The sequence below is a fragment of the Cryphonectria parasitica genome (assembly GCF_011745365.1).
Source record: "Cryphonectria parasitica EP155 unplaced genomic scaffold M406scaffold_7, whole genome shotgun sequence".
NCBI classification, from domain to species: domain Eukaryota; kingdom Fungi; phylum Ascomycota; class Sordariomycetes; order Diaporthales; family Cryphonectriaceae; genus Cryphonectria; species Cryphonectria parasitica.
The window spans coordinates 2,408,385-2,424,354 of record NW_024468915.1 but is presented as its reverse complement, the minus strand read 5'-3'; the positions used below and the strand labels follow the sequence as shown (position 1 = coordinate 2,424,354).

Genomic DNA, 15,970 nt, shown 5'->3' with positions numbered 1-15,970 from the left:
CAATGGGCTCCGAGATTAAACGGAGAAAGGGTAGGCATTCAACCATATCGACGATTACTAGGCACTCCAACCAAGATGCAGGCTAACTGTCGACATGACATCCACAGCTTGTTTTCACTGCATGAAAAGGAGGATTATATGTGACTTGACACTACCCAAGTGCAAAAAGTGTGAAAAGAAGGGCCTTGATTGTCCTGGATATGGCATCAGGTATCGTTTTGCAGGAGGCAAATCAACCTCAACCACTACTAACGATGGGCCCTCGACGGAGGTTGGGGACATCATTACACCACAACCGCTGTTGTCGTCTCAACGAAGAGGGCGCAAACTGAAGTGGGTGGACGTCTCGAGTGAGCCTAGACAAACCAGGAAAAGGGGAGCCGTGAGAAGTTCTCAAAGTGCCTCCCATGCAGGAGAACCATCCGGTCATAAGGGCCTTATCAACGATGCACCGGAGCACCAAGGCTACGCCAGTCCAGATGCGAGCAGGCACTTGGAAGTCTTGACTGGTCTTCAGGACGAACCAACCTTTCTTCTGCACGATGGTGGAAAGGCCCATGGATCTTCTCGTGCGGCCCTATCCCACCGTACAGGCAATGAAATTTCGATGCCTACCGCAGGATGTAGTCCACTTAGATCATCCAGTGCGCCAGGAGCAGACGATCAGGTCCTCGAAATCGCCAGAAGTAATTGTCGAATTCACGCAGCCATGCCGACATTTGCCGACCCACTGTTCAACCTACCGCCTCTGCTTTCCAATCCTGACCCGAAAATACGTCTCCTCTTCGATCACTGTAAGTCCTGCTTACCTCCTTCCTGCCATGGGGATCCCGACTTGAGTAACTAATCATTTTGTGTTGTAAAAGTCTGTACTTATGTCTCTCCTGTGATGCTTCTGTATGACGATGAAACAAACGGCTACAGGCACCAAATCTTGCCGCTCGCGCTGTCGAATCCTGTCATCGAGCGCGCCGTGTGTGTCGCAGCCGCCTTTCACCTGTCACTGCGCAAGCCCGAGCTCAGACTGCCCGCCGAGAGCGGCCGGGCTGCCATCATAAACAAACTGACTGAAAAAACACTTGATCTCAGTGAGACGACTTGGGCAACCATCCTCCTCCTTATCGTTGCCGATCTCGTCACTGGTCATGAGCATGTCCTCACGCTGTACAAAATGCTCCGATCCTTCCTGGATGCGAGAAGACAGGCGGCGCCACAACTTGATGCGCAAGGAGGATCCGAATTACAAAATTTTCTCTATTTCCAATCGAAGCTGTATGTTCTGCTTTCGCCTTGTCTGCAAATCACATGCTAAGAAAGACCACTGATGAACTCAGGCTATCCTTCTTCGCCTCCCCCGTCCTCGGCGAACCAAATGCTCTCGACGGCTTCTCGCACATCTCTCAGGACCCCTTTGCGTGCCTGGTCCGACCCGCCCCGCATACAAAGCAGTCCGTTGGTCACGTGGACCCAACGAGCGAGACACCCGGCTCGTCCAGTCTTGACACCGTCGACGCGAGGACTGAACTCTACATGCACACCATCCGCGAAGCAGCCGAGATCTACCTCGCGCGCGCAAGAACTTCCGAACACTGCTCAGCAGCATATCCCGCGGGCCTAGAGCACTCTACCATTCTCCACACGACAGGAACCACCAGTACCCAGCGCACAGAGGCAGACGACATCATCTCCCAACGGGTTGTCCACATGCGCCGTCTCTTCGAGCAAGTCGACTCGTCTGCGCCCGGCGCCCATGCTCTCGTCTGGCCTGCGTTCGTAGCCGCTGCCGAGTCTCGCCGTGAGGACGACAGGGAGTTCTTCTCTGCGGCGCTGCGGCAGATCTGGGAGTCTACGGGGTATGGCAATGTCTTGAAAGGGCTGAATGCGCTGCCTGAGATTTGGGAGCGTCAGGAACACGGGCAGGAGTGGACGGGGGTGCTGACGAATTTGAAGACGTTGATTATGTGATTATGACTGGGAGGCATCAATGCGATGGGTTCGCCTGCCAAGATGCTTTGCGTTCTTTCTTTTCTCGCTTGTTTAACTTGAGAGCGGGTTATTTAAGTGATGGTGATCAACACCTTGGGCAAATCTCAAACTTGCTGAGATGAAGATGAGCATGGTCACTGAATCATTGTGGCCCTTCACCAGCTGATAACTAAGGGAAATAAGAATCTAGATCAACTGTCGCTGTATGAAGGTTGTCATCAGAAGGCGGCACGGCCCTCTGAGAGTTTGGATCACGAGCTTACTTATTCAACCGTCCAGCACGAGAAGGGTGTGGGTCTACAGGATTACGCAACTGTTTGATAGAAGACAAGTGGGTAGGGACGACAAGTCACAATTCAATTCATCTAGCGGTTTTCATTACATGGCGGACTGCGGAATCTCTATTGGGTATAGTACAGCCCCAGTCGTGAAGCCTCGTGAGCATATGCAGTGAATGTCTTGGTTCCCTTTCCCTAGTTCATACACTGTCAACCTCAGTGCCTCTCGCGTCTTCTCGGTGCTGCTCTGATGATGTTGTCGACCCTAAGTAGCAGCTGGAAAAGCAAGAGGAGTTAGCAAATCTTGTTCATTCCGTGATAATTTGTTCGTTGCAGGGGTGATAGTTACCTCGGCAGCCTCACTGGCTGATGACACCACCGCCTTCTTCAACTTGTAGCTCTCAATAACGCCCAGATCGCGCATGTCGGCAATGCCACCACCAGGCGTCATCAGATCCAAACCGTAAGTCGTCATGCCATCGTAGATGGCCTTGCGGAGCCGGGCGACTAGCTCACCCGAGTCTAAACCGGCGTTGTCGGCCAGAATGGTAGGTAATTGCCGCAGGGCGATGGCGAACGACGCCACTGCCATCTGCTTCTTGCCCTCGACGCGGGTGGCCGCACCCTCAACGGCCTTGGCCATCAACATCTCTGCGCATCCACCGCCAAGGGTTGTCCTGGGCTCGTTGACCGTCTGGGACAAAACGGCCAGGGCGTCGTGCAGACTCCGCTCAGCCTCGTCGAGAAGCTGACCCGTCGCACCACGGAGCACGATGGTGCAGGCCTGGCCGGCAGCAACGCCCGAGAACTTGATCAAGGTATCCTCGCCAATGATGATCTCCTCAATCAGGTCGCAATGTCCCAACTTGACCTGCTCGGGGTGGTCGAAGGTTGACGTAATTTCTCCTCCGGTGACCAAGGCCAGCCGCTCGATGCCGTCAAAGTCAGCGTGCTCGATGGACATGATGCCAGCGTCGGTGAAGAGCTGTTCCGGCCAGTTGTAGATGAGCTGACGGTTGATGAAGCAGTTGATGCCGTGTGACTTGATCTTCTCGACCTTGGCCTTCATCTTCTCCCGCTCCGCCTTTTCCAGCTCAGCCAGCTTGCTAGTAGACTGCACTTTGACTCTGGCACCAAAGATCTTGACCTTGTCCGTGTCCATGGAGGTGTTGGCGACGAGGATCTTGGCCTTCTCCAGGCGCTTGGGCTGGTTGACACCAATCTTCTTGTCCAGGATGAACCCTTCGTCCAGGTAGGACTCGCTGAGCTTGCCACCGGCTTTCTTGATGATCTGTATGTTGCTCAGGTCCGAGGAGCCCTTGAGACGCAGGACAGCATCACATGCCAGCTCGGCGAAGTGGTCCCTATCCTGCGCCAGAACTTTTGAGCTGAGAGTAGTCTTTGCGATGGCGACCAGATCCTTCCTGAAAGCTTCCTGGTTCTGGCTATGGTCGACAGCCGAGCCCTCGAGGGCTTTCAATGCCGCGCTGCTGGCTATCCGGTAGCCTTCAATGATGGTCTGTGGGTGGATCTTCTTGTCGACCAGCTTCTCGGCTTCGCGGAGCAACTCGGCAGCTAGGACGGAGACAGAGGTGGTGCCGTCGCCGACCTCATCGTCTTGTACCTTGGAGATGTTGACGAGGACCTTGGCGGCGGCATTATCGAGGGCGATGGATTTCAAGATGGTCGCGCCGTCGTTCGTGACCAGGATGTCGCCGGTGGAACTTTTCGTGGCAGGGGCAAGAAGGGTCAGTAATTTGTGTAGAACTAGAATGCGCGAGGCGAAGACGGGACGCGGGGTCTAGGAAAAGAACATACGCGGACTGCATGATCTTATCCATGCCTTTGGGACCCAGGGTGCTCTTGACCAGGTCACCAACGGCGATGGCACCGACGAAGGCAGTGAGACGGGCATTCTCACCCTTCTCTTCCGTGGTGCCCTCCTCGAAGATCTGGGTCGGGCTGAAGGAAGACTGCACCAGGGCTTGGTTAGTATCTCGCGGTGCGAGCGGAGGAGAGCTTCTAGTAACGTTACGAGATAGAGAGGGGCCATACCATCTTGCACTTTGAAAGGGCGGAGAAAGAGACGTGTCGTGCAGCCTGCCTGGGGAGATAGAGAGAGAGAGGAGACGAGTTCTGAACTCCTTGGTGGTCGATGTGGAGGAGGCGTGTTGGGCAAGGTGTCAGTCAGTCAAATATCGAGATCCAAAAATGGCTGCAGTAGCAGAGCTCTCCCATCACTTTTATTTTGCCGGCCGCGACCCAGCTGAGTTTTCCAGTCTGCCGCCAGCGCGTCTTCCACCTTCGGTCGCGGGGTTGCTGCGGCTGGCAGGGGCTACCCCCCTATACCTCCCCCTACAGCGTGGACTGCAGCACCCATGTATTTGTACCTGGACGGACGGAGCCCCATTCGAAATCTGACAACGATTCTTCAGTTCCTGAATACCTTACATTTCATGTTCAGTTAGACATGTATGATCATAGCAACTGTTTTTACTTTTAATCTTCTTCGTCCCATTTTTTTCTCTATGGTTTCCTTTCTCTTCTTTTTTTCTCATCTCAAATAGCATACATGTATTGTTTTTGCCTGAACTTGTTGTGTTTTGCACATACGGTAGAAAGGTACTATCGCACTAGAAGCGCTAGTGAGGCTCCTAGGCTCCTGTAGCGGGGTACGACCAGGACTACCACCACCGTATCACCAAGCTGCCTCTCCGGAAACCCGCTGAAAGGTTGTTCCAGGCCGGATGCTTGGATGCCACTCATTCAGCAGGTCAGGCCCACTGGCGCCTGGGCCCCACCAAAAAGACGAGCAAGTCAGGTCGAGCATGGGCCACTTTCCTCCAAGCCGTCCCAGTTGTCGCTTGTAGCAAAATTCCCCCCATCTCAGCAAAAATTGACGCTGCCCACATACATCCCTTTCTTTTGCGACGACCACAGCGCCCTGCATCGACAGCAGTAAGCTGCACGCAGAATCCCGCCGTCATTCATCCCCAGCAGGTGTCCCCTCGCCTTGCCACTTCGAAAACGACGAAGCCACTCCAGAAGGAACAATTTCTTTGTGGCTACCCGACTGTTTCTGTTCATTAGTGGGGCAGAGCACAAACAATCACAACAATACCAACAAGAAGAACAAGAAACATATACATCAAGACCAGCTTCCCCGAGGATAAGCACCTCTCTCGTCCTACAACTACGTGGATCTGTACCGTTCGGTCGACACGTTGCCCAGTATGGCTCCGCCTACAGCGACCTTCGACCACCTTCGCGAGGCCGACCTTGACGACGATGAATTTGATGACGAGGAGGTAGACGTCTCCGACCTGCGCGAGAAGTACGAGGTTGCCCTTGACCAGGGCTATGATCACTTCGTTGTCGTCGACGGCCTGCCTGAGGTCACTGAGGAGCAGAAGCCGAAGCTCGTCAAGTTCCTTCAAAAGAAGCTGAACTCGGTCGGCAAGACACGCGAGGACCAGATCTACATGCCTATCGGTGATGATGGAAAGTCTCTGAGGTTTGTCTTCCTTGTCTTCATCCTGTGCCTGCCTACCCGGCCTGCCATATCGTTTGGGATGACGTGGTGGTACTAACGCTTTCTCGCGCCCCAAAGGTTCGCTTTCGTCGAGTATTCTTCAGCTGCTGAGGCTGGCGCTGCTGTGCGCCAGCTGGACATGGTTCCCCTCGACAAGAAGCACACCCTGCGCGTCAACAAACTGACCGATGTCGAGCGATACGGCCGTGAGGGCAGGATTGACGAGGAATACCAGCCTCCCAACATCGAGCCTTTCGAGGAGAAGGAGCATCTGCGCTCCTTCTTGGCTGATCCCGCCGACCGCGGCCGCGATCAGTTCGTCATGCACCGGGGCGATACCGTTGGCGTTTTCTGGAACAACGACAAGGACGTCCCTGAGAACATCGTTGACCGTCAGTTCTGGACTGAGACCTTTGTGCAGTGGTCCCCGCTCGGCACCTATCTCATCAGCGTTCACGCACAGGGAGTCCAGCTGTGGGCTGGTGCTAGTTGGTCCAGGCACCGCAGATTTGGTCACCCGTTTGTCAACCTGGTTGCCTTTTCGCCCAACGAGAACTACCTGGTCACCTGGTCCAACCGTCCCATCGCCATTGGCGATGACGCGCACCCGCAGCTGACCCGCGACGATGACGGCAAGAACTACGTCGTCTGGGATATCGCCACTGGCAAGCCTCTGCGGTCCTTTGCTAATCTCGACGCACCTGCTGGCCCCGAGGGTGGCCCTGTCAAGCCTCCCAGACAGCCCTGGCCCGCGTTCAAATGGTCAGCGGATGACAAGTACGTTGCCCGTATGACTCAGGGTCAGTCAATCTCCGTCTACACCCTGCCGAGTATGGGACTGTTGGACAAGACCACCATCAAGATCGAGGGTGTGATGGACTTTGACTGGGCCCCCACCACCCCAAAGCGCGACGGTGTCAAGAACTACGAGCAGCTGTTCTGCTACTGGACCCCCGAGATTGGCAGCAACCCTGCCAAGGTTGGCCTGATGAGCATCCCTTCGAAAGAGGTCATTCGGTCCCTTAATCTGTTCAGCGTCTCTGACGCCAAGCTTCACTGGCAGTCCGATGGTGCCTATATCTGCGTCAAGGTTGATAGGCACTCTAAGTCTAAGAAGTCCCAGGCTACCACCCTGGAGATCTTCCGCGTCAAGGAGAAGGGCGTGCCTGTCGAGGTTGTTGACACCATCAAGGATACCGTGATCAACTTTGCCTGGGAGCCCAAGGGAGACCGGTTTGTTATCATCACGGCCCCTGAGCCACCAGGGGCCACGGCCGTTGCTCCCAAGACCAACGTCGCCTTCTTCTGCCCAGAGAAGGCCAAGGGCAACGCCATCGGCAATTTCAGGCATCTGCGGACCCTGGAGAAGAAGAACAGCAATGCTATCTACTGGTCGCCACGAGGACGATTCGTGGTCGTGGCAACTGTGCACAACCAGCAGAGCTCCGAGCTCGAGTTCTACGACCTGGACTTTGAGGGCGAGAAGCCTGAGGCTGAGAAGGACCTGACGGCCAACCTGCAGCTCATGAACATTGCGGATCACTACGGTGTCACAGATGTGGAATGGGATCCTTCGGGGCGGTATGTCGCGTCTTGGGCGTCTGCATGGAAACACTCTGTAAGTCAAGCTGGGCCTCACCCCTTTGCCAACCCCCCCCCCCCTCTCCAAAATAAACTTAAAAAGACCAGGGATTAATGTTGTGCGCGCGTGCAGATGGAGAATGGATACCACATCTATGATTTCAGGGGCGAGTTGCTGCGTGAGGACCACCTGGAGAAGTTTAAGCAATGGTCATGGCGGCCCCGACCGGCAACACTTCTCACCAAGGAGGAGCAAAAGCAGATCCGCAAGAACCTGCGCGAATACTCCCGTGTGTTTGAGGAGGAGGATGCTCAGCGCATCACCGGCGCAAACCAGGAGGTGATCGAGCGGAGACGGGAGAAGCTGCGGGAGTGGCTCGAGTTCCGCGAGTCGGTGGAGGCGGAGGCGGCGGAGGAGCGCGAGGCGCTGGGCCTGCCCGCGGACCCGGCGGAGGAGCTGCGCAGGGCCAAGATGGAGGAGCTGGCGCCGGGCGAGGAGGAACAGGTGATCGAGGAGATTGTGGAAGAGGTAATCGAGGAGAGCGAGGAGGTTGTCAGCACCTAGACCTTCACAGGTTGAGGATAGCCTCTCTCTGTACCTGGGTTTGTCAGGGGATAAGATATCCTGCAATGTCCACTGGGATTCGTTTTCTGCACATAAAACAAAAAAGCTTCAGGGGTTGGGCTGGTCATAGAAAATGAAGTTCGATCTGGAGCTCCTGGGGTGGAGACAAAGGTTTGCTGTGCGACAATGTGGTCGTTTTCCCCATTGATGTGTAGATTGGGTTTGGGTGGTGGTGCCCAGGATCTTCACAGGCGATCAAACCGTATCCATCACCAATGCTGCACTGCTGCCGCAGTTACTCCTCGATCTATGGTCCGTGGGTGAGCCAGTCGATCCTCCCGAGCAGCTTGACTTGCTGCTCATGTATCCTACTCGACAGTGTCTGGTCTATACTGGTTGGAATGATCAATGCAAGCAAAGCAAAATACGACGAACTGGCGGGTCATAGCCTCGAGTGTATTATGTATAGCGCTGCCATAGTATGGATGGTGTGAACACTAGCTGACATAACTGCACTGCGCATACGTACGCACGCACACAATACGAGTTGATCTTTGACCTTGACTGATTGAGCGAGGGATTGAATTACATACCACAGTACAAGCTTGTTGCCTATACAAGCAAAAAGAACCCACCCACAAGGCGAGGCGAGCCCAGGGCAAGATGACGGGGGACCGACCTTTACATAAGATACGCGGTGGAGCCCACCCCGCTGGGATTGTTTCCACAGCACCGCGCAAGGCTGAGCGAGTGGGAATCTGGCCAGGCCCTCCATCCTACACCCCCTCCCCTCCCCTTTCTGAAAACGGTATGCAATTTCGGCGGCGCCTGGAGGGGTTGAGCTGTGATTGGACCCAGGGGATGAAATCAAAGCTGCGTGTTGTAAAGCCGATGTCACGTTTGATGTAATCTTTTAATGAGGTAAATTTTCTGTGGGTGTATGTGTGTGTGTGTGTGTCTTATTGGCATTCCTCTTTTCCCCCGGTCTCCTCATCTCCTTTCACTGATGCTTCTAGTGTGCTGTCTGTGTACAAGTCTCTCTAGAGAAGCCAAAATCAACGGGCGCTGGGTGAAAAAGAACGTCAGGGAATGGTTTGAGAATACGCCACGGCGTTGCTGGGTACGAAACTAAGAAATAAGGAAAGCCACCTGGAGGGTGGGTTCCCGCGTACCGCTGAACCAAAAAAAGTTTCGCATCCTCTCAAGCGAGAGTATCTTTATCCACAGGCCACGAACACATTCGAACGCATACACACACACACACACACACACATACGAGCACTATTTGAAGGTGACCAGTTGCTTTGACTTCATGGAGACAAAGAAACAAACTGGAGATGGTAGATTACTAACAAGGGCACACGATCAAAATAGAAGGACGCGGGGCCCTTGTTGGAGCCCACTTTCTGCCATCTTTTGGGTGAGCCGAAAGAGAGGAGCGGGGGGAGAAAATAACACTTGATTGACCCTTTAGCTGACCCCTCCTCCTTGCGCCTCCTGGCCTTCCGGCCTCCCGAGAAGGAGAACCCCATTTTCGAGATCCGAAATAGCGGTGTTGTTCGAAGGATGCTGCGGGCTTGTTCTCGGTTGGTCAGCTTCTTATGACATGACTTTTTATTTTGCTTTCATTCTCTCGTTGCCAAGTCACTGTTGCATTCACTACCATGTTCACCGAAAGTGTATCTCCTGACTTATAGCAAGGGTGGACGGGAGAAGAAAAAAAAGAGAGAAAAAAGAGCATATTTCCAGACCTCTGAGAGTAGAGATAAGAGAAAACCTGTTGGCCGGCGGCACTTTGTCCTGAGAAGGCATGGTGTGGGCTAGGAAAACGGGGAAAAGCAAGCTTGCCTGGCTTGCACATGCATGGCTTGCTGGTGCTTATGTGGTAGCATCCCGATCCTCCCCCCCCCCCCCCCAGCGCTCGCCGACCATAATCAAACCAGAGAAGCAATGGCGAGTGAAGGTCAATCGAGATGAAAGGGGACGTGGGCACTAGCAGAATCAACAGTAGAATTATACTGAGAGATGTTAGGGTGCTATCCCTGTCCCCACCCCCCCCCTCCAGCAGCCGGAGCCGTTGGAAATTAGGCAAGCGATTTAGTGGATTCCTCGGTGCTGTCTCTAGCGGCAGCAACTTTTCACAACGGCCCTGCCGCCCCCCTGTAGCTAGTTCCCATCACACCAATACCAGCACCAACACTACCATAGTACCACTGTTCCCGGCGCCAGATCCATCACTTTACAGGGCTGGTTTACACACACACACACAGAGGGGCAGGTTCTTGAGAGGCCTGGCTGGCCCTGTGGAGATACTAGCCTGGGGGTCCTAGCCTGGCACTGGACCTCCACTAGATATGGAGCAAGAGCGACCTTGAATGTTCATCCCATCTACCCGCTCAAGATCTTTGACCTCATCCGCTCATTCATTGCTCCCGCCTAATCTCCTCTTTTTCTCTCCTTCTCCTCACCTCACCTCACCTCACCACTCGCTCTCCTCCTCTTCTCATTAGGGTATCTAGCACATCCTCCAACTTCTCTCCCAGAGATTTTCTTTTTTTTAACTCGGTCACTCGTTTTTTCTTTCTTTTTCGGCTCCATTGAGTCTCTAGCGAGGAGCTTGGATCTATAACGACGCATTCAGATCTTCCTCTAACTTACCAACCTTACTCCGGAACAAGCATTTTTGCTACACCAGCTTGTTTCTTCAAACTCCGTTGCTCGACTCTCCTTGGAGCACGTTTCTTTTATTTCTTCTTTTTTTATGCTTTAATCCTTACTATCTGTTCCCAATCAGGCAGACCACTCATTCAACCTTTTTTCCATTGTTTATTTGACCTGTCAAGCCGGCCCAGGGCAACCCTATTTTTGGCCCAGCCATCAGCAAAGTCGCATTCCTGCACGCGGCCTAACCACCAGGACCGACCCCGGCCTCGACCTTGACCCGTCTGAGATCGTGAGACACATACCAGACCAGACCTCTCGGACCCTGCAGACCCTGCATCAGGACCAGTAACACCAACCAGCACACCTATTCTCCGCCCCGCCTGGATTTGGGCCCTCCCAATCGTGACCGATTCTTACGCACCACCGTCGTCATATTCTGTGGCGTGTGAGAGAGTGGAAGTCTGTGCTGTGGGATCACGCACACACAAGGACTCTGCGCCTCTTTCGTCTCATCGTGTCTTCAAGAGAGCCATTGCTCCTGCTCTTTCTTCTGCTCTATTCTGCCCTGTCAGCCACCATCGGTTGTCGAGGCTACTCTTCAACAACGGAAAGTAGGACACGAAAGAGCCAACAACCTTGAATTGGCAAGAAAGGTCTTCGGACACACTGTCGGCGCTTCACGAACGTCAACCATCCCAAGATCGACTTGTTTTATGCGCCCTCAGACTACAAACGTCACACCCCGCCTTAACTCCTGACCCACACTGCCGGCTGCGCTGCTGCAGGTTCAAGTCGACCAAAGATCCGCCGCCGTCTTTCCCAACTTGCACGACCGGACGAAGTACAGCCCCATCGCGGTGATCTCCGTCGTTACAGATTAAGCTTATATCCTCCTGCAACGTCATTAACACCGAGGGCAACGACATTATACCCTTTTGGCGGTGACGACGACGACGACGACGACATTGTTTGTTGGGTTGCAAGTGGCGTTACCCACGCACCGCATTGCTCGAGGCAACCTACAACAGTTCAATTGATCTCTCCGCTTCTGGCGTAGGACCATGCCAAGATGATGCTGTACGAGCGACCCGTTGAACAAACCATTGTCCTTTCCGACGCCGGATCGCCCCCGGGATTATCCACCTCCAAGTCCTCCAAGTCCTCATCCTTCCCCTCCTCCAGGTCCTTTGGTTCGGACAGGGAGAGCGTCATCACCGATGTGAGCAATTTTGAAGATATTGGCCTTCAGGATGACGCTCCGAGCCAAGACCACGATGTGCACCAGCCCAAACGTGACCCGAGCCCGTTCGCTCGCTCCTACGCCTCTGACCTGCGTGCCGCAAAGTCTTTGACCAACCTGAAGGCCCAGCCGCAGCCGCAACAGCAGCAGCAGCAGCCGCCCATAAGGCCATTGTCCAAGTCGCGGACTCTGCAGGTGACCCAGAGAGAGATATACAATCCCATGCGGCGGCGGTCTAACTCGCCCAACCTGCAAACTGAGCGCCGTGACCCCCACGTGCGCAATGCTAGCACCAATCAGCTCGTCTCCGAATCTCTGAACCCGCTTCCTCTCCGAACCCAGAGCAACCGTACGCCAAACAGTCGGCCCTCGGTCCCCTCCTTCAGCCGTCGTCACCGAACTCCGAGCCCAAACCTCGCTCCGAGTCTCTCCTTGGCCACAAGGGGCCCCGCCCTGTCATTGCAGCTGCGCCGGAGCAGCTGGCAGTCAAACCGAGAACGAAAGAGCGAGGCGGAGCTGGAGAAGGAATGTGACGAGGATGACGGTGATGATATCCCCGAAGGCTTCGTCTTGGACAATGTCCCGCTATCGCCTCGTCCTGTCTCTGAGCGCACAAAGAGCCAGCCTTCTTCAAAGACAGCTTCACCGGAACGACCCGCCAAGGGCACACGGATACGCAGTGTTGGTAATGGAACGCCTGCTGTCGCTGCTGCGCATGGCTCTATCGGAGAGCTGCGGTCCCCCGGCGCGAGATCCGATGCCACATTTGCGTCTCTGAGATCGCCCGACGGAAGCACCGCTACGAGCCCCATCAAGCGGGCCAACAGTTGGAATGCGACGCTGGCAGAGTTGAACAAGGACGCCCAGGAGCTGACCGAGAAGCTGGAAGAGCATGCCGAGGAGCTGGCGACCAAGTCGCAGCGGTCGAGCACCGGATCGATCCCCAAGGCGCGCCGGCACAGCGATGAATCGAAATCCAAGCACAAGTCTGCCTTGGCCGAACTGCCGCCTCTGCGCCGTACCAACATCATGATCGACCCCCTGCCCATTTCTAAGGAGAAGGAGGCTGTTTTGTCGCGCACGCGCCCCTCGTGGCTCCCGCCAAAGGATCCGGCCGAAGAGCGCCGTCACCTGAAGGAGTACCAGAAGATGATGGCTCGAAGCCAGGAGAACGAACGCCGCAGGGAGGAGAAGAAGAAGGCCATGTCCAGCAACAAGGATCAGGCGGCCGACAGCCTCATGCAGATCTGGGAGAAGGACATTGTTCCCAGGTGGAACGACGCCATCCGTGAGCGCCGCACACGTGAGCTTTGGTGGATGGGTGTCGCCCCTAGGAGCCGTGGTGCTGTTTGGACCAAAGCGATCGGCAACGATCTGGGTCTGACGGATAAGTCCTTCCAGGCGGCTCTTGGACGGGCGCATTCCGCCGATGCTCGTGAGAAGGCAGGCCACGGTAGCCCTGAGGACCACAAGTATACCGGCTGGATGCGTGCCATCCGCAAGGATGTCGAGGAGCACACCTGGCAGGACCTGCGCATCTTCCAGGCTGGTGGCCCGCTTCACCAGTCCCTTCTGGACGTCTTGTCGGCATATGCGATGTATCGCAGTGACATCGGCTACGTCACTGGTTCCAACGTGAGTTTATTTCCTCCTCCTATACTCTTGTCTTTTACATGAGGCAACCTGAAACTGACCTTGTATGACAGACTATCGCCGCACTTCTTCTCCTAAACACTCCCACGCCCGCAGCTGCATTCGTCGCACTTGCCAATATCCTCAACCGTGCCTTGCCGTTGAGCTTCCACTCCGATGACGCCGGGGCCAAGTCATCAGCATACAACCTTCTTTTGCAGACCCTGGCAGCTAAGTCACGCGATCTCCACGACCACCTGACCAAGCTGCCCGAGCATGACCTGGATCTGTACATGGGAGAAATCTTCTCGTCTCTCTTCACCAGCCAGCTCGCCCTCGATGAAGCATCTCGCCTGTGGGATGTCTACATCTTTGAGGGTGATGCGGTGTTGATCAGGGCCGGCGTTGCGGTGCTGCTGGATCACGAGATGGCCCTCCTTGGCACCAAGAGCGTTGGCGAGGTCCAGAAGGTGATCCGCAGCAAGAAGCACCGGCTCGTGGGCAAGCCTGGTGACGAGGATCGATGGATGAAGGCGGTCCGAGAGGCCGGAAAGAATAATTCCTGACGATCACAACACCCTCCGAGCCTTTCAAACACCAAACCCACCATCCCCACCTTATAAAGGCTTTGTGCACAGCATGCTCTCTGGCCAAGCCCTCGGGGTCTCCCGACCTCAAGTTGTCGCACCCATTCTACCCGGATGCTGTCGATCAACCGAGACAAACTGGCATTTTTTGTGGCCTTCATTTGGTCATCTCATTCGTACTTCTTCCACAATATTGTGTACACCTTAATTCTCGTGAATGTGCTGGGGATGGAAAAGCACCTGGACTTGGCTTGGAGATAATTTCGGAGACGAAAGGGTTTCATTTTCTTTTTGTTTATTTTTCTCTCTTTCATTTGCGAATGGGAGCAACGGAGTCATGGCACGTCCATCCTGGAATTCTATACTGGCCTCTACACGCCGGTTTTGCATGGCAACCAGGGCTCATGTACCTTTTGGTGTGAAGCGCGCTATGCAATAGGAGAGATGGAGAGAGACGACGGTGCAAAAGGGATGGTCATTTCCTGACCTGAGCTCGCACCCCGCGGCGTGACAGCTATGAATTTTACAACCGAGGCCCTCTGGGGTTTGCATAGATAGGGCAGGCTCGGTTGATGATTTACACGTCGATACAAAGGATGGGATTTTTTTTTCTTCTAAGGGTGCGGCACATAGATCATAGGGTGGGAAAATGGGGGCGGACGAGCTATGGATCCGCAGATGTACTTTTGGATACAGAACCAATGTTATATTGGCCATGAGGCCTCTCGAGATCATGCGTTCTCCTTTCCCCTTCTTACCTTGGTGGTGATGTCTGTTGTGGGGTTTTGGCATCAAGGACATTGACCGTTTTCTTTTGTGCCCTCTGTCCCATTACAAGGCAATTTCATTATTCTCTCCTGCGAGGTTGGCGCTCGGTGGATACGTTGTTCGTGGGATTTGTTGCGTGTGGAGGGAATGCTCGATCCACACACGCCGTCGCCACGTCTTTTACATGACTCCATCCACAGAGTAGCGTGCCTCTCTGGAGAGAAAGCCGGATGAAGGGGGGAAGTGGCTGGCATGTGATGCCAAGAAAAGCACCTGCAGACTGTTTGCGTTGAGAAAAGATTGGGTGGATGGAGTATGATAAGGAAGGAGGACACTGCTGACGTGTCTGGTCGCAATGTGGCTTTTGCTGGCTGGCAGATCTTGGAGAGACTTACATGTGTGTTGGGGGGGGGGGGGGGAGGAGGGAGAGGAGGGGTTGGTCTGCGAGAGTGCATTATCAAGAAAAAGATGGGGTGGGAAGTTCTGAGGTAGTAGTAGTAGCACTCATCACACCAATGAAGGAATGATTGGTGGCCAGCTTATTAGGTTACGAGGCCCCTGAGGGCCCTTTGTCATGACTGTAATCATCGGCTTACCTGTAATCATATGGCCATGACTAAGGCCACCGGAGAACACTACTATAATTCTTTTATGAAGGAAACCAACTAAACTCTTTTTTCTTTCTTTTTTTAAAAGGGGGCGGGGTTGAAGAAAAGCCATGGTAGAACGGCTCACGGATCGTGGAACGGGTAGTTGCTTCGGATTGGCCACGTGGTGAACCGAGCCGTTGTGTGCGGGACAGGCCAGCAACAGGATCACAATACTCAGATTCGGGAAAAGGGGGGGGGGGACAAGCGAAACGAAAACAGGCGGAGAAAGGGTGGGCACGAAAACGGCTTGTCTGTCAACCTTAGTGGCGGGGGGAGGGGGACATGGATTAGAGGAGGTTGCTTTCTTTCTTTCCCTTTTTTTTTTTCTTTCTTTTCTTTGTTCCGCCTCCCCCAGAGCCTTGCAGCATTCGGACAAATGCAATTGGACAAATCAGATGCAGGGCAAAGTGATGATGCGTTGTGTGTGGAACTGGAATCTCCCCAAGGTCCAAGGGAAGAGAGGGGTAGGCATGAAAAGGAGAAAGGG

The 15,970-nt window shown here is 54.4% G+C and overlaps 4 protein-coding genes across 4 annotated transcripts; 3 read left to right on the top strand and 1 right to left on the bottom strand.

Moving 5' to 3' along the window:
- Window positions 1-709: 709 nt before the first annotated feature.
- M406DRAFT_333137 (uncharacterized protein) lies at window positions 710-1,965 on the top strand (the record flags this gene model as incomplete). Its single annotated transcript, XM_040920816.1, has 3 exons — window positions 710-794; window positions 867-1,272; window positions 1,335-1,965. 3 exons carry the CDS (start codon window positions 710-712, stop codon window positions 1,963-1,965), a joined length of 1,122 nt encoding a protein of 373 aa, XP_040773745.1.
- A 515-nt stretch (window positions 1,966-2,480) lies between these two features.
- M406DRAFT_333136 (uncharacterized protein) lies at window positions 2,481-4,322 on the bottom strand (the record flags this gene model as incomplete). The annotated part of the gene is made up of 4 exons (XM_040920815.1): window positions 2,481-2,540; window positions 2,614-3,988; window positions 4,083-4,237; window positions 4,320-4,322. The coding sequence occupies 4 exons, from the start codon at window positions 4,320-4,322 to the stop codon at window positions 2,481-2,483; spliced, it is 1,593 nt and encodes a 530-aa protein (XP_040773744.1).
- A 1,175-nt stretch (window positions 4,323-5,497) lies between these two features.
- Window positions 5,498-7,942, top strand: M406DRAFT_341914 (eukaryotic translation initiation factor 3; the record flags this gene model as incomplete). The annotated part of the gene is made up of 3 exons (XM_040921714.1): window positions 5,498-5,778; window positions 5,875-7,414; window positions 7,511-7,942. The coding sequence occupies 3 exons, from the start codon at window positions 5,498-5,500 to the stop codon at window positions 7,940-7,942; spliced, it is 2,253 nt and encodes a 750-aa protein (XP_040773743.1).
- Window positions 7,943-11,675: 3,733 nt separating this feature from the next.
- On the top strand, window positions 11,676-14,795 carry M406DRAFT_93122 (uncharacterized protein; the record flags this gene model as incomplete). The annotated part of the gene is made up of 2 exons (XM_040926243.1): window positions 11,676-13,481; window positions 13,553-14,795. 2 exons carry the CDS (start codon window positions 11,676-11,678, stop codon window positions 14,042-14,044), a joined length of 2,298 nt encoding a protein of 765 aa, XP_040773742.1. The 3' UTR covers window positions 14,045-14,795.
- Between the last annotated feature and the right edge of the window lie 1,175 nt (window positions 14,796-15,970).